Here is a 21,928-nt window from a genome sequence, read left to right as displayed (position 1 = left end):
GGTTAATACTGGATTGGCACTTGTTAGTGCTAGTCAAGCTGGTGGACGTCCAAAGCCATGCTGTCGCACAGCAAAACATTGGTTATCCTCGTCAAGTTTGTTGACTTTCTAGTTAAATGAGTTAAGGAGAATATTCTTGTTGGTTAAGCTGGTCAGCTAATGTGATTTTGCTGGTTTAGAACTTTGGTGGCTAGTTTATGCTGGTTAGTACTAATCTGGAGCTGGTTCATTCTGGTTTAGAGTTGAGTAGTACTGGTTTGGTCCTGGTCTTACTGGTGGAAAAGCAAAGCCATCCTGTCCAACAGCAAAAAGAACATGATCTTTCAGGTCAAGCTAAAGCAACAGGTTCTTGCTGGTTGAGTTTGTCAGCTATTGTGATTTTGTTGGTTTAGACGTTTGGTGGTTGGTTAATGCTGGTCCATTCTGGTAGGTTTAGGGAAAAGTATTACTGGATTAGTGCTGGTCAAGCTTTTGGATGAAAAAGGCTATGCTCTCCCACTGCAAAACATTATGGTCTTCCTTGTCAAGTTTTTACTTACTTTTTGGTTAAATGAGTAAAGTAGAATGTTCTTGCTGGTTAAGCTGGTCAGCTAATGTGATCTTGCTGGTTAAGAACTTTGGTGGCTGGTTTATGCTGGTTAGTACTAATCTGGAGCTGGTTTATTCTGGTTTAGAGTTAAGTAGTACTGGTTTGGTGCTGGTTATAGCTGGTCTTGCTGGTTGACAAGCAAAGCCATCCTGTCCAACAGCAAAAAAAACCATTGTCTTTCAGATCAAGCTAAAGCTATGGGTTCTTGCTGGTTGAGTTTGTCAGCTATTGTGATTTTGCTGTTTAGAAGTTTGGTGGTTTGTTTATGCTTGTTCATTCTGGTTTAGGGTTAAGTACTGGTCTGGATTGGCGCTGGTTAGTGCTGGTCAAGCTGGTGAAAGAGCAAAGCCATGCTGTCCAGCAACAAATCATTATAGTCTTCCTCGTCAAGCTTGTTGACATTCTGGTTAAATGAGTAAAGCAGAAAGTTGTGATTTTGCTGGCACAGAATGCTGGATTAGAGATGAGAGATCTTTTGACTTTGTTGACTTTCTATGTTGTGGATTCAGCACAACTCCTGCATAAAATATCATCATTTCCCTCATTCACCTCAGAGAATAAATGAATGAACATGTAATGTCAGTCTGCTGAATTAAACGACTCAGTTGAATGGAGCTACAAATGAATGGATGAATGAGTGAGTGAATTGGTTGGTCTCAAGAGAAAGTCGTACAAAATTTGAATTCGAAATCAACCGCCCCATTGCGTATTGTGTTTTTGTGTGTGACGGAGGCCTGGAGATGGAGGGAAATAATGATAGAGGGGATTGAACATGTTTCTTGATCTCTTTTCACCTTGTATCACTGTGAAATGTCAAATTTGAATTGATTGAAAAAAAATTACAGCTGTATTATGGGATGTCGGTGGGGGAGGGGTGTTTTTGCCACATAAACTAGACCACATGCTAAGCTAATGAGTAAGCAAAGGTTTCATGTTGAATTGTCCCAAAGTCACACTTAAAAATGCCTGAGTGGAACTGCATTAAATAACAAAATATTAACCCAAATGGGATTTATTTTAAAGAAAAAAGTATGCTTATTAAGCAGAACATTTCCAGATATTTTTTGTGTAGCTTAGTCAGGAAAGATGGCATATGTAATTTGACATGCATGAATATGAGCTGTGATGGATAGACGTACAGTCTGTTCAATGGGTTGTAATTGTATTGTTTTGAGGTCACGTTTAGACATAGTTAAAGACGTTTTATGTTTAGACATTTTAACAGCCTGTTCTTTTGTACCGGACAGCCTTGTTTTTATTCATGTCAAATTATGTAAATAAATATGGCATCTAAGATTGATATATTATATAAGGCTGAGGTTAAATATTTACTAATTATTCACAATGATTTTTGCTGGCCAAAATAAAATAATGCAGGATTCTGAATATTGTGATGCTGGATGACTTTTTGGGTCAGTGAGATTTTTTTGAAGGAAATTAATATTAATCAAGGACTGATAAATTGATAAAATTGATACATTTTAAATTGATAAAAAGTGACAGTAAAGACATTTATAAGAGATTCCTATTTCAAATAAATTATGTTCTTTTTAACTTTCAATTCAGTAAAGAATCCAGATTTTTTTTTCTATCATGGTTTCCACAAAAATATAAAGTAAATTCTAAAAAAATAATAAAAATAATAAATTCTGAAGGATCATGTGACACTGAAGACTGGAGTAATAATGCTGGAAAATAGAATAGAATATTATAATATAAAATTACATTTTAAAAAATATATTCAAATAGAAAAAAAAGTTTTTATTGTATTTTTAGCATTAAAAAATCTTGCAGACCCCAAACTTTTGAATAGTAGTGTATATATTGTATAAGCAATATTAAATAAGGTTAATGTTTATTAAGACAAAACGCTACCACACTCTACTACTAGGACACCTGTGTGATCTTAAGGAGACTTGATCTGGTGCTTAGTGGTTTTTAGTCTTTTTTTAGAGATTTTTATTGATTTTTGTAGCGTTTGAGCACAGTGTGTATCGAAAGCAGTGGCATTCAGACATTTTTAAGTGTTGCATCAGTGTTGAAACACGTACCGAGGCTGCTGTACGCATCCGAGGTGCACCAGCCTCTGTTTGGGAACAGTTAGAGGAATTTTAACCCTTTCTTTCCCTACGTCTGCTCGCCACAGATGTCGCACACACACACACACACACCCCCGTGCACAGCCGCCGTGCCCCCAGCAGCCTCCCTCCATTGAGAAAGTTAACAGTTTGTTTTTCACAGGGCTGAATGCTTCACTGCACACATTACCGAAGCCCCTTCATCTCCCCCTTTACTCATCTGTGAGAGGCTGACTAAAATGATTTCTCTCTCTCTCTCTCTCTCTCTCTCTCTGTCTGTCTGTTCGTAAGGATTCTGTTAAACAGATCTGAAGTCTATCGGATGCGCTCCTCTGGAATGAGCCCGTGCTGACACCTTACTCCTGGTGAGTACACTCTTTTTTTTTTTTTTTTCTAATCTCTCCATCCGTGGTAATAACTCTCCACTTCCTGTGAATCTTGTTGCACTGTGCTTTCCCTTCTTCTTTTTGTCCTGGAAGCAATTTTGCCCACGTCTTCCCAACCCTCGTGTCCTCCCGTATCTTTTCCAATTTCTTCCTCTCTCTGCTCCATCCCGTCTTCCGTCTCTCTCTCTCTGTCCCCTCCCTCTCTCCGTGTCTTTGTTGAGGTATTCTGATAAACAGTTTGGCCGTCATCTCCAGACCTCCCCCATTGTGTGTCCAATTCTCTTTGTTCTCTCAGCCTGTGGCGCTGGCCTCTGAGTATGTGTGTGTGTGTGTGTGTGATTGACCACTTCAAGTGCGTCTGTGTTTGTCTGAATAGATGGAGCTACTATGCAAGAATTTAGCCGTTTTGTCCATATTGCCACTGACTCACTGCATTTTGATTCTTCTTGTGTCTGTTTGTCTGTCTCCACTCTTCTGTCTATTTCAGTCCATTCAAATTCTGTTAAATTTCATTCGTTAGTCAGTTTTTGTTGTCATTGCAGTCTTTTTTGTCATTTCAGTGTAACAAAATTAGTCTTTGTTGTCATGACATTTCATTTCCGACTATTCCATTCTGTCTATATTTCTCTTTCAACTAATTTCAGATCAGTTTCATTTTATTCATTTTAATTTAAAAAAATGTTATATTCATGTTTTTATCTATGTAACTTTGTGGTCTGGAAAGATTTTAAAAAGATATTAAATTAAATTAAATTGATTAAAAGTGACATTAAAGACATTTATAATGCTATAAAAGATTTCTATTTCAAATAAATGTTCTTTTGAACTTTCCTGGAAAAAAAAATGCATCACGTTTTTCCACAAAAATATGAAGCAGCAAAACTGTTTTCAACATTGATAATAATCAGAAATGTTTCTTGAGCAGCAAATCATCATATTAGAATGATTACTGAAGGATCATGTGACACTGAAGACTGGAGTAATGATGCTTTGATTACAGGAATAAATTATATTTTAGAATTGATTACAATAGAAAATGGATATTTTAATTTATAATAATATTCCACAATTATATTGTTTTTTATTAAATGCAGCCTTGGTGAGCATGAGAGATTTTTTTCAAAAACATTAAACAATCTTACCGACCCCATGAACGATAGCGTATATATACATGTACTTTTAATATATATAGATTTACAACATTTAATGTTAGGAAGTTAACTGTTGGTATAGGTGAAAATTAACATTAACTAAGTTAAATGCTATAAAAGTTATGTTCATTGTTGGATTAAACTGACTATTGCATTAACTAGCATGTAACAATGTCATTTTTATAGAAGAGTTTGGAAATTCTTTTTTTGTTTTGAAATGCTATAAATATAAATAAGTGGCTGTAGGATTTATTTCATAGCTAATTGCTATAAGAAAACCTAAACAACCATGATAATGAAAATTCATGGATCTGCAAGTTCATGTCGTCCATTATTCAGGGCCAGCCTTCGATGTGCAACGATTCACGGACAAATATGCAAATATCATACAGCTGTAAGCAGTGATTTTAGTTTGAAGCTCCTGAAGTTAATTTAAACCTTCTTTTTCCATTTTATATCTGTTTAATACACCAATTCGTAATAGACAGATGGTTCTGTCACAAATCTCACGTTGTTAATGGCACAAAGAGAACGAGAGATGGACAGAGAAAGGGAGAGTGAGAGAATGAGTGAAACGTGAATGGCGTGAGGATGGACACAATAAAAGGCCGGTCTTGTTGCGGCGCTGTTTAAGATTCTGCCCGGCGTCGGGTCCGTGGTCAGGGCTGAGTGAAAGTGTGCTCGCTCACAGCGCCTGTAGAGCTCAACGGACTTCATTCACGTGCTAAAGAGCCTCTGCTTTGGCAGATAGTTGGCCGGTCTCACAGAGAAGGCTTTCACGCAGAGACAGTGAAGGAGTGGACGGTTCTGAGGAAAAAAATAGCAAACAAGGAAAAGGCAAACACTTTCAGAGATACAACAAATATCCGTAGAACTGCTACTTCACAGCCTGGATTAGTCTGTAGGTGTATCTCAGGTTGGCGTTGGCTCTTGGCCGGGAAAGGTTGCTGGCCCATCTTAGTGCCCTAACTAGGGTAGCGCACGGACCTCCAGCTGTGTGAATGGGAATAGAGTTCATTTGGGGTCTCTTTTTGGGGATAAAGGTTTTGGTTGTGTGACCCCTTTCAGCGCTTAGAAGAAATGTTGGGGATTGTTGGTGTCCGGGCTCCCATGGGCAAAAACTGCATGTTCTCTATAGGCGATGTCAAAGGGCATGTGTGTTGAGGAGTTTTTTTTTATCAGTGAGTCAGACAAACTAGCGTAAATTGCATGCACTCTGCAAATGATGAATTTTAAGTCTAGTTCATCTGCATATTTGAAGGCAGTTTTTTGTTTTCTCTCATGTTCAGAAAGTAATCACAGGATACGCATGGACTTCATTCATGACATGCAAGCAGAATGAGTCTTTTTATGGAAATTGTTGCACTGAATGGATAATTACAATTCACAAAAGCATGGTTTCACAGGTGAATTATACAGAAAATTGTGCTTTCATTTTATGAACGAGGCTGTAGATGCATCGATTATTATCTTCTAACAACATGGTCTTGCCGTTGTTTTAAAACAGCCATTTTTTTCTATGCAAACAAGCGCTAGACGGACATCTTTGACCGTTTCACTCGCGTCTCGCAACAGAGCCGCGTGTTTAGAAAGCCATGTAAAGTTAAAAGAAGTTTAACTTTTTAAAAAAATGTCTCGAGACTTTGTAAGGGTTTTCCCATTCCATTGCATCTCATCATAATTTTAAATGCAAAAAAAAAATACTTGTGTGATCGTCTCTCTTTACATTAAACTATGCATAAATATAAGATGCTGTTTAGTATAGCTTGTTTCTGCCACAGAATAAAACATTTTAAAAGATAATTGCGACTTTTTATCTCACAATTGCGAGTTTACATCTAGCAATTCTGACTTTACTTCTCAGAATTGAGAGCTATAAAGTCACAATTGTGTGATATAAAGCCAGAATTACGAGATATAAACTCAAAATTGCGCGAAATAAACTCGCAATTCTGTCTTTTTGTCTCGCAATTCTGACTTTATATCACACAACTGTGACTTTATAACTCGCAATGGCGACTTTATATCATGCAATTCTGAGATAAAAAGTCCCAATAACCTTTTTTATTTTTTATTCTTTGGCGGAAACAAGTTTCCATAGTTTTGATCATAATTGTTTTTGCGCTTACCAAAATTAGATTTGATTTATAGACATTATTTTAAACGTTATGCGCTTTTTTGGTACAGACAGTCATGTAATTTCATTGCTTTGAATAAACAATTTAATGAGGTACATTAATATTTTCTAATTTAGCCCTCTTGTTGCCTCAAAAGACAAGCCAAAAGATTTTTCCTCCTAACTGAAGTTATGCCTTTTAAAATCGCATATAATTTGAATATTAGTAATATTTAAGTATAAAATTCGAATAAAGTTTTGTATACATTTTGACAGCCCTAGCCACTCAGAACAATTGACCCTTCGCAAGGAGTTTGATTGACAGGCGATCTGACCAATCATAATCCGCCATCCGCCGAATCCGCCATTTTTGTCCGACAAAGAAGTCAGGAGAGTTAGTAGAATAACGTTGGAGGATTCTAACTTGAAAAACTAAGTGAACTGACGTCTTTCCGCGGTTAAAATAACACTCCTTCTTGTTCATTCATGTTTACTTGATGCTATAAATGAACTAGAAGGAAGAGATGATCGGTTTTACGAGCAGCTTTAACTGAGGCTCTACAGCGATCTGTCAGACACATTAAAGAGCCACAAAACGGTATTTATCTTTAAAAAAATGACAAATTTGAAAGTTGAGACTTTGTTTCATATCAAAAGTAACCAGGGGGCTGTTTCATAAAAGCCGCTTGGAAAAGCGGGGATTAAAGTCCAAAACCTGACTTGAATGAGCCGAGCTAAACATCCGCGCTTAAATTGGTTCCATAACAGTAAGTTCAGGATCATGTGATCTTACTAATTAGAGTCAGGTTTAAATAGTCTAGATAATTGTGCGTGCACGCCATTGTTTAAAAGTCCTGAAAAGTCGAGCATGGGTCAATCGATTTACTGTGGGCTACTATGGCAACAAAAGGAAAAGATAGAGCAGCGATGTTCACGGCAACGGAACAGCGTTTGCTATTGGAAACATATGAAGAATTTAAAGATGTCATCACCAAAAAGGCAATACAGCGGCAATAAATTAAAGCAAGAGAGAAAGGTTGGCAGGAAATTGCTGATCGTATCAATGCGTAAGTAGTGGTGTAAACTATTTAAAATACTTTATCAACATTGAATGTGTGTCTCAATACATTGCAAAGTTTGTGTGTGAATAACAGTAACGTTAATTGCTTTCACGCAGCAGCAACTTAAGTGAAGGAAAAAGAACCTGGCAGCAGGTGAAAATAAAATATAAAAATATAGTTCAGAATGGTAAGTAAATCTAATGGTATGTACAGTGCTGGCACTGGGGGAGGGCCACCACCAGCCAGCTTCACTCCTGCAGAGGAGCTGGCTTTGGAAATTAATAAAGGGAAGCCCGTCCTTGAGGGAATAGAGGGGTGGACATCATGGGTATCCCTTGTCTCCCAGCAAAACTACTGAGAATTCTCCTGCATAGACAGAATTAATATATATATAGAGATATATAATGTAGTTTTTTTTTCTTCTTCTTTTTTTTTAAGACTTTTTGCGATTTAAGTGATTACTAGCATACCTCTTGCTAATTGCTGGTAGAGAGATGAGGCTCTAAAGATTCATGCACAGAGCCTGGCCATTTGGCCTCTACATTTGTGATGATGCGAATCTGCCTCACTAATCTCTAAAATAAATAAAACCTGTAGGTCACTACATTTTAATTGCAATGAACTAAACACTGGTGCCCAGCTTAGTACAGAACACTCAGTGCTAGAACATAGCCTTCAATATCATCTCAGTGGGACCGTACCTGTACATTGATGCTGTGCACTGATTTCCTATTCACAAAGTCTGCTTCATGTGGACCAGACGGACACTTGATACGCACATGGGTGCAGTCCAATGCACCGATAACATTTGGGAAACCTAGGAAAATTATTTTTTTGTTTTAAATATGTCCCATGTAAAATCAACAGTCAAGAAATATTTCCATGTTTTATAGTTATTTGAACTTATCAGCTATTGTTTAATGGCACGAATAGCTTTGTGGCCAGGGAATGTGATGAACACATTGAGTAGTCTTTTTAAAGAAAGGTACACAGTACAGAGCGGCAAACTGATGCTTTGCTGATATTCTCTGCATCTCCAACTGTGTACAAAAATGTTCCGCTGGCAAAAAAGCGAAGTGCAATGCACACCCTCATTGGGACTGTGAGCGCTCTGTTGCGGCGTGTATTATTTGCAATGTGTGTGCTTAGTAATCTACTAATATATGCAATCCCATGATCTCTTGAGAACCTATATCGCTCATACAGGTAGCTGTCATTAAAAGCCAATGGGTCTGACCTGTCTCTGAAAGTTCTCTCTCTTTGAAATGCAAGACTATAGCTACCTCATCCACCACCTCATCTATGAAAGGACACGCCATGGTTAAGTTTGGAAACGAGTTCAGCTCCCTATTTATATACTTTTAATTAATGAATTACCAAACTCATTAACCAAACTCACCAATTAAACACACAAGTTTTTAACATTTCTTAGTGTATTTATACCTTATAATTTCTTACATTTATTAGTAAAGTACATTTCCTTCCTTCTTTATTTATTTATTATTATTTTTTTTTATTAATAGTGGTTAAGTAAAATAAAATGACATCGAAATACCAGCAGGTGAGTATAAATGGTATGCTCGTTAAGCCTGAACTCAGACTTAGCCTGACAGTTAGCCTGCCCCGGACCAGGTTAATTTGCCAGCATAAGTTGCCAGGTTTACTGAGTTTGAACTTTTTAAATTTTGATTTATGAAACCGAATCCACCGAAAATAAGCCTGACTAACCGAAATAAGCCTGGCTTATACTCTAATCTTGGTTTATGGAACAGCCCCCTGGTCTGTCCTGTCTGTCAGTTTACTCTGCTCCGCGTTGTATTCTCATGTGATAACATGGTGTGTGGCGTGAGAGCGGCGTGGCTTGTCGGACATAGCAACAGTAACTAAAGTGGGCGGGTCTTTGCGAACGGTCAATTGCAGGAATTAAATACGGTCAATTTTGATTCCATATGGACTTTAATTTGCTTACTCAGCTAGACTTTCCTGTTCAAACCAAAAAGTTAATGAGACCAGCTCAGTTGTTTTTGTAACATCTGAACTAAAGTGACGTCTCCAGCTGTCTGGACTTTCATGAGTTTCACCTTGAAATGTCTCCTGCAATCACAGCTGCTCATTATCACTTTACTTGTCTTCCTTTATACCTTCCCTCCCACTTGCTTTTTTCCTGACGGAGGACAATTAAAGATGAATTGAGTCCATAAATTCTCTGTATCAGTATCCTGATGCTGCAGTGGCTGTAAAGCAGTGTCACAGTGAGACAGTGTTATCTATTGTGGATTAGCATTAATCCTTGTGTTTATTCCAGACTTTTTACACAGGTCAGTCACGGATTAGCTGTCTTTCAGTAATGTTCTTGTGGAAAGCATCTGTGATCAAGATCTGACTTTTGGCAGAATTTTCGTTCAACGCCCTTCGTTTATTTGCACTTTCACTCTTTGTCCTTGTTACACGCGAAACTTAATATCCAAGGAATTCAGTTGCTTATACATTGCATAATCGAAGAGTATTGAAGGAATGTAGCGGGTTGAAAACAACTTCAACAGCTCTGTGTTCTGCTTGTGATCAACAGCATCTGTGTTCTGCTTGTGATTGCCACATCATTTTTGGCTCGTCCCTCAGTTTGTCAAAACAAATTTACATTATACATCACTTACGATGGAAGTCTGCGAGACAAAAATCAGAATCATGAAAGCTTGTATTTTTTGTTAAAGAATCTGTATAAAAGTATGTGTTTGCTGTAAATTCTAATCGCATCGAAGACTGACGTCGTTATTATGGTTTACTTCTGTAGACAAAGTTTGCTTACTTTAAACAGTACTTTGTGGACGGTTATTCTACTTCTCAAAAGTCTGGGGTCAGTACAATTTTTTTAAAGAAATTAGTACTTTTATTAAGCAATGACACATTAAATTGATCGATAGTGACAGTAAAGACATTGATATGTTACAAAAAATATATATTTTGAATAAATGCTGTTCTTTTGACCTTTCTATTCATCAAAGAATTCTGAGAAAAAATTGTAATGTATTCATTCAGAGTAATGATGCTGAAAATTCAGCTTTAATCACAGGAATGAATTACATTTGACAATAAATTCACAAAGAAAACAGTTATTTTAAATAGTAACAATATTTCACAATATTACTGTTTTTACTGAATTTTTATGAAATAAATGGTGAACATAAGAGACTTCTTTTGAAAAACATTAATAAGCACAAAAATTCTCTCACAAACTAGGAGAACTCAATATTATTTTCTGTGGTAATTAACAACATGCTTAAGTTGTATTACTTAAAAAATACTTGGCTCTTTTTACACATAAATCATTTCAGGACACACACGCACAAACACCATTTGGGCTCACGTCCTGAACTTTGAACCTTGCAACACTGTTTTAGAGGGAGCCGTGTGTGTCCAGGCCAGGAACTGCCAGTTCAGTTTGTAATTCCACACAAAGGCTTTTAAATCTTTCGGTCTGGATTAGACTGGGCCGTCGAGACGACAACACAACACATGACCTCTGAGACCTCCCGTCCGGACAGGCAGAACTTTTATGCAGAAACTTTGTGTTTTACTGAGCTTTAGAGCGACAGAGAGAGAGGTTAAGTCATTTTGGGTCTCCCATTAGATATTAAAGAGATACTTTGACGGCGCTGAACCTACATGTGTGAGAACAGAAACTGAGGTGTGAAGCATCTGCAAGACTTAGATAGATTTACAAGACAGAATCTGATACTGCCTTTGGTAACTTTACTTTACAGTGTTCTTGTTACACGTTATATGCAGTTACTGTAGTAATAACTATAAATTGTGCATAATTACATGCAACTAACTCTATCGTAAGTACATGTACTGTAGTTAATTATTATTACTCAATACTCAGTATTTATATGTATAATTACACTGTAACACGGACACATTAAAATAAAGTGTAATGCTAATTTGTGCAATTCATTTTTGGACAACTGAATATAACAGGAAGACAGCTATATTATATGAAGTGAATTTTCAGTGTCACATGATCCTTCAGAAATCATAATAATATGATGATTTGCTGCTCAAGAAACATTTCTGATTATCATCAATGTTGAAAACAGTTGTGCTGCTTCATATTTTTGAAGAAACTGTGATAAATGTTTTTCAGGATTCTTGGATGAATAGAAAGTTCAAAAGAACAGCATTTATTTGAAATAGAAATATTTTGTAACATTATAAATCTCTTAAAGGAGTAGTTCACTTTTTAAAAAACTTTTGCTGATAATTTACTCACCCCCATGTCATCCAAGATGTCCATGTCTTTCTTTCTTCAGTCGAAAAGAAATTAAGCTTTTTGATGAAAACATTCTAGGATTTTTCTCCATAATGGACTTCATTGGGTACCAAACGGTCCAAGGTCCAAATGACAGTTTCAGTGCAGCTTCAAATGGCGTTATCTTGCGAAACGATCGGTCGTTTCAAAAATAAATAAAAAAGTTTAAGTTTTATAAGCACAAATGGTCGCCTTGCTCTGTTCTGTGATGCACGTTCGTTACTCTCCTGTTCGAACTCGTTCATCAAAATGAACAAGTCTTTTTTCGAGTCATTTCGTTCATTCAACGAACGAAATGACTCGGAAAAAGATTTGTTCTTTTTGATGAACGAGTTCGAACAGGAGAGTCACGAACGCACTGAAACTGTCATTTGGACCGTTTGGTACCCAATGAAGTCCATTATATGGAGAAAAATCCTAGAATGTTTTCATCAGAAACCTTAATTTCTTTTTGACTGAAGAAAGAAAGACATGGACATCTTGGATGACATGGGGGTGAGTAAATTATCAGCAAAAGTTTTTTAAAAAGTGAACGACTCCTTTAACTGTCACTTTTGATCAATTTAATATGGCCTTTATAAAAGTATTCTTTAATTTCTTTCTTTTTTTCTTTTTTTTTTTTAAATCTCACTGGCCCCAAACTTTTTAACGGTAGTTTACAGACAAAGTGTTTCGACAAAACCTGAGTAAAAGTGAAATCTCATTTCGGTTAGTTCATAATCTCAGTTCAAATCAGTGATTGTTTTAACGGGCTTTATAATACTTTACAGAGGCAAGAAACAAACTCCCTCTAAACCAGGCATGACCTCATATACAATGTCCCAATGTTGTGTAGAAACAACAAGGGCACATTTGACATTGGTCTGAAAAATTAAGGTACCCTTTTGAATTACCAATAAACATCTTTAAATATCTAACAAGCATTGTTTGAATTGTTCACTAAGTCTAATCTAGTTAGAAGAGTTGTCAGTTCATTATTAACCTGTTCTGACCCCATGGATATCTGTGTGTGATTGGTGCTTGTGTGTCAACCATCTTTGACCTTATTTATTCATCTTCTTCTTTCATATCTCGTCTTTTAATAAAAAATGAATTGGCCCAGACGGGCTGTCAGTGGGCCACCTAGTCTGCCCATTGTGTGACCCAGGCCTCCCCTTTGGTGCATTTGTCACTGCCATCATGGCTTTCATGGCTCTCCATCTCTCTCTGACATCCCTCCACCTCTATGGCCTCTGATGAGTCTGAGAAGGTGGGCATGAATGGGGTGCTGAGGGGTATTAAGGGGGATTTGGGAGATTGAGGGTCTTTTGCTATTGAGGTACATTAGACATGGTCTGCGATGAAGTGTCTGTTGCACAGCGTCACGCTTTCCGAGCCAAGAATAAGAGCCTGGATCCTGCTGGCAGAGAATTACACAGAAAACTCTACAGATTTACAAAGAATTCAAATACTCCCCATTAAAAAAACTATTCTACCCCATCCACTTGCTGTCTGTTTTTCCTTATTAACTGTATTTTGAGAGTTTTGAATAAATGCTGTACAGCTGAAGTGTGCAATTTCGTCTCAACTAATTGGTTCATCAAGTGGAACTGCAAAAAAATGGGTTTCCCAAACACTCTTCCATTGATTAAACTTACTCATAGCCCCGCCCCCAAGTCATGCCATTGGTTGAGCCAGTGTTGCTGGTCAGGATGCATAAATAAACAAATCACAATGTGTATGTTTTCATTTGTGATAAAATCAACCCATGAATAGCTTATTTCTAGTTCCTTTCTGCATAATAGGTATATGAGAAAGTATTAAAGTATTAAAGTATTAACTATTAAAGACAGACTATATAAAGGAGGAGACTTGAACAACTAATGTGCAACAGTCACACTGTTATATGGCAGAATGGCCAAGAGCCAATCATCTTTTGACAGAGGCTTCAGCTGCTAAGAAAAAGCACAACCTTGATTTACTATGTTATTGATCATAATCTTGACAGTTTTGGAGATGTTGGTCTTTCCTCTCTAGAGTATTTGTATCCTGGAAAATAGCTTTTTGGGGGTGTATTCAAGATGATGTGGATTGACTAGACTTAAAGGGACTGTTTTTATCAAAGTATATGAGTATTTCCAATTGATACTATCATATGGTATCAAGTTTAAGTGAATCAGGACAAAAATGTGATAAAAGTGTGCTTAGTTACAGGACATCAGACCACCTCTCTAGTCTCTACAGATTGGGTAATGTTTGGTGTTTGTGTGTGTGAAGCCAAGACAGATGCTTCAGTGGTTTCTCTGTGACGCACCAGGAAGTGTATGTTTAAGTGTGATTGAGCATGTGTTTGTGTGTGTGTGTGTGTGTTTACTAGTGGGCTAACTTGGAATCTGTGTGTGTGTCTTATGTAAGATCTCAGATGAGTGTTTACACGTGGGGTTTACCTGAGCCTCATGCGCTGTTAGACACCTAATGGAAAGATTAACTGGGTGAACTGAGATCATTGATTCCCATGACAGGCTGAAAATAGATTAAAATCCCTTCTTCAACTTCTAATTAAACTTTTAATGATCTGCTGCCTCATCGTCCACAGGCTGACAATTACAGCAAAATCAATGTTGTGTCTTAGAATAACATTATGTGGAACTGCTGCAGGTCTTGGAAGAGGTCCAGTCATTTACAATGATGAGAGATGGAGGTTAAATAGATTAGAAATAGAAAAACTAACACATCAGGAGAAATGAAGCAGTCTCTCTGCTGCTCACTGTGTATCTGTCTGTCTGTCTAGCTTATCATTTTATCTGGATGTCCATTTGTTTTCTTTCTGTTCTTGAAGTTTATCGTTTACTCTTCCATATGTAATTCCAAACCCATTTTTCTTTCTTCCCTGCAACGCTAATGGATTTTTTCCCCGAAGAATCAGGCCTGTTCACACCAATAACTATAATGATTAGGGGTGCAACGGATCATAGTTGATCCGTGATCTGTACGAACTAGACCCCACGGTCCGAAACGCATGTGATTCGCCGATCAATTGCATTTAAAGATTATATAGTGAAAGTTTATTATTTGCACGTGTTAACCAATTTAAAACACTCAAGCGTTTTTAACAATTCAAATGGATGAAGAGGCAAAAGAGATATTGATTTGCAATCGCGAACACATAATCGAGCTCTGTTTCGCGACTCCTTGATCTTGAACGGACACATACACTCACAAAATTATCGACAAGTATTCTTGTATACTGTACAGTGGGTTATAGTGAACATAAAGTTGATAAAGAAGTCGAATGTGTTTCGTCATATTGGTTCCGTGCATTTACTGACTGCAGGTTAAAAATAACTACTATGTCATTAATTGTCAAACTGATGAATGAAAAAACATTGACAGCCAATCAGAAGCCATCTTTCTTTAAAGGTGCAGTGTGTGATTTTAAGTGGCATCTAGTGGTGAGGTTACACATTGCAACCAGCTAAAGTTACGTTGGCCGGCAGGAAATTCTTATTTGCTGAACTAAGCTTGCTTCCTTGCACGAAGAGCAACATAGTAACGAAACACGTTTGTCCGTTTAGGGCTACTGTAGAAACATGTCGGCGCATTTCAATGTAAGGGAACCCGTGGTGTATGTAGACAGAAACTGCTCATTCTAAGGTGATACAAATATGACGGTTCATTAAGTAAGGTCTTTATACACTACTGAAAACTTCTCTTTCAAGGTAGTAACGAAACGCGCTCTGTAGCGCTGTGTGTTCGCTGTCGGCTACGCTAGAAACATGACCACACAATATGTTGACCTCCATAGAAGGGGGCGCCTGTGGTTATGGAGATATAAATGTCTCATTCTAAGGTAATAAAAACATAACGGTTCATTATGCAAGGTCTTTATTCTCCACTGAAAACATAGTTATGGATCTTATATTGCATTTCTGTCAATAGATCCGCAGAAATATTACACGTTGCAGCTTTAAAGAGCTCAAGCTTTTAAAGTGGCAGATCACAAAACTCCATTGCATGCTTCGAATAAACAGAACAATATCGTCCAGTGGTGTAAATGCTAATATAGTTATCGTTATAGTTATCGCCCTTGGTGTGAACAGACTTTATACTAGTCACTCAGTTAATAATAGAGACTGAGGCTTTCAAGCTTCAAAAATTCCATATTTTTTCCAAGATTCCAATTTTAATAACATGATGATTTTTTTCATCTCTCGTCATTACAGGACCCTCTCACTTTTCCTAAGTTCGGGAGTGGTTGTTGCGATAACCATGACAGGACCACTGCCCTTCGCTGGACTCGTCTTCTTCCTCCGCCTCCTCTCTCTGCCTCTCGTCACGTCACAGACGCCATCACTCTCAGCGACCTCTGACCCCAAGCCTGTGCCCTCTCTACCTGAAGAGTGCCAGAGAAAAATGCACCCTGTTACCTCCTACACAGGTGGGTGTAAAATTCCTCGCTCTCTCCTGCCCTTTTAATCACTCGCATTTGGAGCCAAAGGTTAAAACGATAAGCTTTTGAATTATTTTCACCCAAACATCTCGGTGCAGTGTGTCGAGCTTGTAAAAACTGCTTGTGCTTGCATCTAGACCAGAAGAGACCATCTAAGAGAAACCGCAGACAGCATAAGGAGGATCAAAACAGAGAAATGAATGGGAGAAATAATCACATTGCTCAATTTGGCGGCTGTAACCTTCAGATACAAGAGCCCTTTTTTAAAAGAAGCCATCATCTGCGTTTTATTCTACACAGATGCATAGACTATATTTATTCACCAGGAATGTGTAATATTAATCAAAAGTGAGAGTAAAGAGATTCATAATGTTGTAATGAAAAAGATTTCCGTTTCATATAAATGCTGTTCTTTTGAACTTTTTTTATTCATTCGAAAATAATGAAAAAAACACAGAAAATCCGTATGATATGAAGCAGCACAACTGTTTTTAACATTGATAATAATAAGAAATGTCTCTTGAGCACCAAATCAATACATTAGAATGATTTCCGAGGGATCTGTTATTTTCAAAATTTTTACCGATAATGATATTTCACAATATTACTGTTTAACTGTATTTTTGATCAAGTAAATGTGATAATAAATGGCCTTGGTGAGAATAAGAGATTTCTTTCATAAACTTTAAAAAATCTTACTGATCCCAAACTGTTGACATACTTTAGACTAAAGAAGTTTAATGGCACAGAGAGTTTTTGTCGAATTTTATTCGTTCTACATTCAATCCGATGATGTATTAGCTTAATATTGAATGCCAATATGCCCACCAAGTGAACAGATTTGCCTTACTTTAAAGGGTTAGTTCACCCAAAAATGAAAATTAAGTCATTAATTACTCACCCCCATGCTGTACCAACCCCGTAAGACCTTCGTTCATCTTCGGAACACAAATGAAGATATTTTTGATTAAATCTGAGAGGTGGATCACTGCTACATAGGCTGCCTGAGGGAATGAAACTTGACGGCCCAGAAAGTCATTAAAGAACATGTTTAAATATTCCATGTGCCTACAGTGGCTAAACTATAAGTTTATCAAGCGACGAGAATACTTTTTTTGGGCCTGAGACGAGAGTTCAAGAGATTTCCACGACGCATGCGCGAGAACTGAACAAGAAGTATTAGAAGAAGAACGTTCTCTTCTCAGTTCTCGCGCATGCGTCGTGGAAATCTCTTGAACTCTCGTCTCAGGCCCACAAGGAAGAAAAGGAATAGTCGAATAAAGTCGTTATTTATGGGGGGGTTTTTCGGAAAAAAAGTAGTCTCGTCGCTTGATAAACTTATAGTTGAGCCACTGTAGGCACATGGAATATTTAAACATGTTCTTTAATGACTTTCTGGGCCGTCAAGTTTCATTCCCTCAGGCAGCCTATGTAGCAGTGATCCACCTCTCAGATTTAATCAAAAATATCTTCATTTGTGTTCCGAAGATGAACGAAGGTCTTACGGGGTTGGTACAGCATGGGGGTGAGTAATTAATGACTTAATTTTCATTTTTGGGTGAACTAACCCTTTAAAGAGACCAACCTGCTTCATTTGTTAAAAGCGTGTGCACTTTGTCTCTTGGAAAGTGCGCAAAGCCAGTCAATCAGATTAGAGCTCTCTGTTTTGAGAAAACACCCTTTGTATGGATAATACATCAGTCTCCTCATTAATGGTCTGTTGCCGAGCCAGTGTATGTTTTCATCTGAGACTAGTTAACTGCCAGCAGTTTTCTTTTAATCATATGCTGCCCAGATGTTAAAGGTTAACACAGCTGTGTGTAATATCAGTAGTTTGTTCACACCCTGCAGTTTGTAATATCACACACTAATCGCGTTTCCATTACAGATTTGCGCAAAAATGTTGCGTTTTTTTCTAAATGTCGACAAAAAACTATTGCGAAATGAAGGCGTTTCCATTCACCGATGTTATGCGACTAAAACGTAATTTTTTTCCTCTTGCGATAGGTCATCACGGCGACGGATGTTGGTAGGTTTACGTAGGCTATATCCCAGCCACTGCACTGGCCAGTATTAATAATCGAAGGAGACGTATGTTGTCCAAGCATTATGATAAGGAAAGACCCTTATATACTGGGAGCCGCACATATGAGGTGTTTCTGGGTGTTTCTCCCTCATATCTGCTTCGAGGTCTTGATTGTGGCATTTCTTTGAGGTTTACAATCCAGTATTCCTGTAATTCTTTCGTCTTTTATGAATTTAATAAAGAACTCTGTCTCGTTTTCGGTCCAAACACACAGCGTCATCTACGTCAGGTGACTTGTAAATGCGCAAAAACTGTTTCCATTGCAGTTTTGCGAGATATTTATTTTTGAATTGCCTGAAAAACCACCTCATGCGAGCATAAAAACATTTTTGCGATAAATGGGAGTTTTTGCGAAATTGACGTGTTTCCATTGGGCATATTTTCAATTCGCAATTTCAATTTGCTCCCCTTTTGCGCCGACGTCACAATTACGTCATGGCGCTAACTGGAGGCAAAACAAAGTGAAAACTGGAGGCGGCAAATACAAACCAGCACAGATTCGGCTACATAATAAGGAGCTTACATTTGTATTATTATTATTGAATGTCATCTTGTTGTGTTGTTGGGTGATAGAATCAATGAAAAATGAATATGCTGTATCTGGAATTTTTATTTCTAGAAAATATTCACATCATTAAAATTGCACCGTAATGTCACTCTTCACATTGTCGTGTTCTTGGCGCTGGCTTGGCAGAACTGCGGATCGTACCACACAAGTCTTGTACATGACCATTCAGCACATAGTTATAGGCATCTAAAGATTTATATGCCCTAAGTTTCTCTTTACGCTCTGTTTCTCTATCGGATAGGTGTAGAAGTCAGGACACTCAACCGGAGTTAGCCTAACGTTAGCGTTAACGTTAAACCTGTCAGACCGTCCATCCATTGAGTGAGCGTGTACGGGTCAGCCAATCTGGTTCCATCCGTTAAAATTAACTTTCGCAAATAACAATCGCGGCCCTGGACAATGAGTGACCTTGCACATTAAGATAAAATCGGATTTTCTCCAGTCATTGTTAAAAAAAAAGCTAACAAAACTTGCAAACTAACGTTAGTGAAGCGGCCAGAGTGATCGTTCTGCCTCCACCTAAGCTCCGCCCACAAAAAACGTCACCATGTTTACCAACTGTAATGGAAACGCGGCTACAGTCTGCCCTGTTAATATGCAAGGCTACACTGTGTTTAGGTCGTATAATTCCTCCATTACACAAGTGTTAGTAAATTGCAATAGTAGCCGATGTACTATTAAAGACATTAGGAGACCCATAGATTAACATACAATCTGGCAAACAGAAAAAGAAGTCTAAAAGTGAAGATGTCCCCATCCCTTTAACAACACGCTCTTTCTCCAAAAGACAAGCGATGTCAACAAACCTGAATGCACGAACTTATCGCCAGATAGAGAGCGTTCCTAATTGGCTAAATGTTCTGATTGGCAAATAAGCACTGGCGTTTTTGCTGTTTTAGCCTATGTAATATTAGGTTGTCACATAAAATTTTTATGTGTGATATTACAAAATAACCTTTTTGACCAAATACTTTTTAGGCCTTCTGTAGCCTATCTTCTCCTTTACCTCCAACAAGAAGCACAGCAGCCAATGGCATATGCCATTCACTGACGTTTATTGAAGTCAAAATGTTTGGTGATGATACACATTAGGGCTGGGTAAAAAATACAGATTTGTCGATTTTATTTGGTTCTCATTTTTACGAATCCCAAGAATCGATTAGGCTAATCATCCTGTTTTCTGTTGATGAATAAATGGTACATTGTAACGCGCATCCCTTCCAATAAATCTAAATAATCTTTGTGTTTTGTTACTATTGATATGAAACAAAGTCTCAAATTTCAAATTACGTCCATTTTCTTACAAAATTCAAAAACATAAATACCTTTTTGGCACTGTGGCGTGAGATTGCTCTGGCGCAGCTCAAGAGAAGCAGCAGCGCACATTATCTTCTCTTCTGCCTTAATATTACCAGTTACCATTTTGAAATAAACATGAATGAGCATCTGAAAGTGTGTTAAAAGATAGAGTAGGCTACAACTGATCAAAATCAGTATCATGTTACATGGAATCGCTCACTCAGTGTTTCAACCGTGGAAAGACGTCAGTAAAACAGCTTGTAAACAATGTCATGTAACGTCACAAATCACAATTACCTCAGAAAAAAACATATCCAGTGACAATGAACTCGTTAGACAGCTAGAAAAATTAACTCCATGTATATATACACCATGTAACATATTCATTATAATTTTTTAATGTTCTTCAATATTTAATGCATGTTTGAATAAATCTGGCAAGTTTTATGACAGCCACCATTCTGAATGTTTATTTTTCATATAACTTTATTATTATAAAAATAAATAAAAGTGTAATTTAAGTGTTTGTATATACAAATCAGTTCATTTTTACCTTCAATATTATAGTAGGATAATGAAGCCTATAAGCTACAACTGACTCCCGTAGTTTACAGCATTAGTTAAGAGATTTGTTTTCCTTGAGAAAGATTGCCATGTATTGTAGCCTGCCCGATGTCCAAAATAATCAATCGAATCGAATCGAATTGCAAGCTTGTGAATCGAAATCGAATCGAATTGTGATATTTGTGTCAATACCCAGCCTGAATACCCATACAGATAACTAAAACGTTTCGAAAAGAAGTAGTGTGAAAGGTTGCAAAGATTGTATTTAAAGTTTAACAAGAATTTTCCAGCAATTCCTTCACCTCGTCCCTGCCTTTCTGTATGTGGGTTGTGTTGTTCTCATTTGTGGCTGGTGTTGTGACTGGGCGTCTGGTTTCATTGGCATCACACCTCATTAATGGTCCAGTGTGTGTGGTTTGGACTCCCACCCGTCGCTTTCCCGTGTGTCTCTCTCAATGTTTCTCTTAAACAGGACAACATATATTAAGTATCTTCACACGTACAGCCGGAGTTCACCAGGTTGCTAGCAGCTGTTTCTGGCTCTGAATGCACGATTGTTGGTGGGCGCTGTAACTTTAAAAAATCTGATTATACACTACAGTCCAAAAGTCAGGGTCAGCGAGGATGCATTACATTGATCAAAAGTGAGAGTAAATAAATGTAGTAATGTTGGAAAAGATTTCTATTTCAAATAAATGCTGTTTAGAATCCTGAAATATATCAGTTTCATCAAAATTATTAAGCAACAATGTTGTCATCCATCAATGTTGATCCAATGTTTTCAACAATGTTTGTTTCTTAAAAACAAAATCAGAATCTTACAGTGATTTCTGAGGGATCATGTGACACTGAAGACTGGAGTAATGATGCTGGAAATTCACAGGAATAAATGACATGTTACTATATATTCACATAGAGAACAGTTATTCAAAATTTTAATAATATTTCACAATATTACTGTTTTTACTGTATTTCAAATAAAATAACTGCAGCTTTGGTGAGCAGAAGAGCTTCAAAACGTTAAACAATCTTACCAACCTAAACTTTTGATTGATAGTAGATGTCAGTAACTAAGATGTCATTGTATCACATTATGCAGGGAAATGGTGTTTGCATGTAAATGTCATCAGTGGATAATGCATCTTATCATGAACAAGATTATTAATGCATGAATCAGACTCGCTTAGAATCTTCACAGTTCCTGACACAGTTTGCTAAACATCGACACTGTATGTGTGTAGAGACAAATCACACAGAACAGTGCAATCGCTCACAGCAAATGAGGAGGAAAT

General features: G+C 37.3%; 1 protein-coding gene across 1 annotated transcript in view; it reads left to right on the top strand.

The window, feature by feature from the left end:
- sema5bb (sema domain, seven thrombospondin repeats (type 1 and type 1-like), transmembrane domain (TM) and short cytoplasmic domain, (semaphorin) 5Bb) overlaps positions 1-21,928 on the top strand; it is a 67,202-nt gene that overhangs the window by 15,901 nt on the left and 29,373 nt on the right. Inside the window, exons 2-3 of the mRNA XM_077199778.1 lie at positions 2,959-3,032; positions 15,893-16,107. Of these exons, the coding sequence (XP_077055893.1) occupies positions 15,939-16,107 (169 nt within the window). The 5' untranslated portion in view covers positions 2,959-3,032; positions 15,893-15,938. The remainder of the gene's footprint in view (positions 1-2,958; positions 3,033-15,892; positions 16,108-21,928) is intronic.

This window comes from Siphateles boraxobius, unplaced genomic scaffold, assembly GCF_051911475.1.
Source record: "Siphateles boraxobius isolate OS27281-9 unplaced genomic scaffold, OSU_SipBor_1 41, whole genome shotgun sequence".
In the NCBI taxonomy this organism is placed as follows: Eukaryota; Metazoa; Chordata; class Actinopteri; order Cypriniformes; family Leuciscidae; genus Siphateles; species Siphateles boraxobius.
This window is presented reverse-complemented; position numbering and strand designations above follow the sequence as displayed.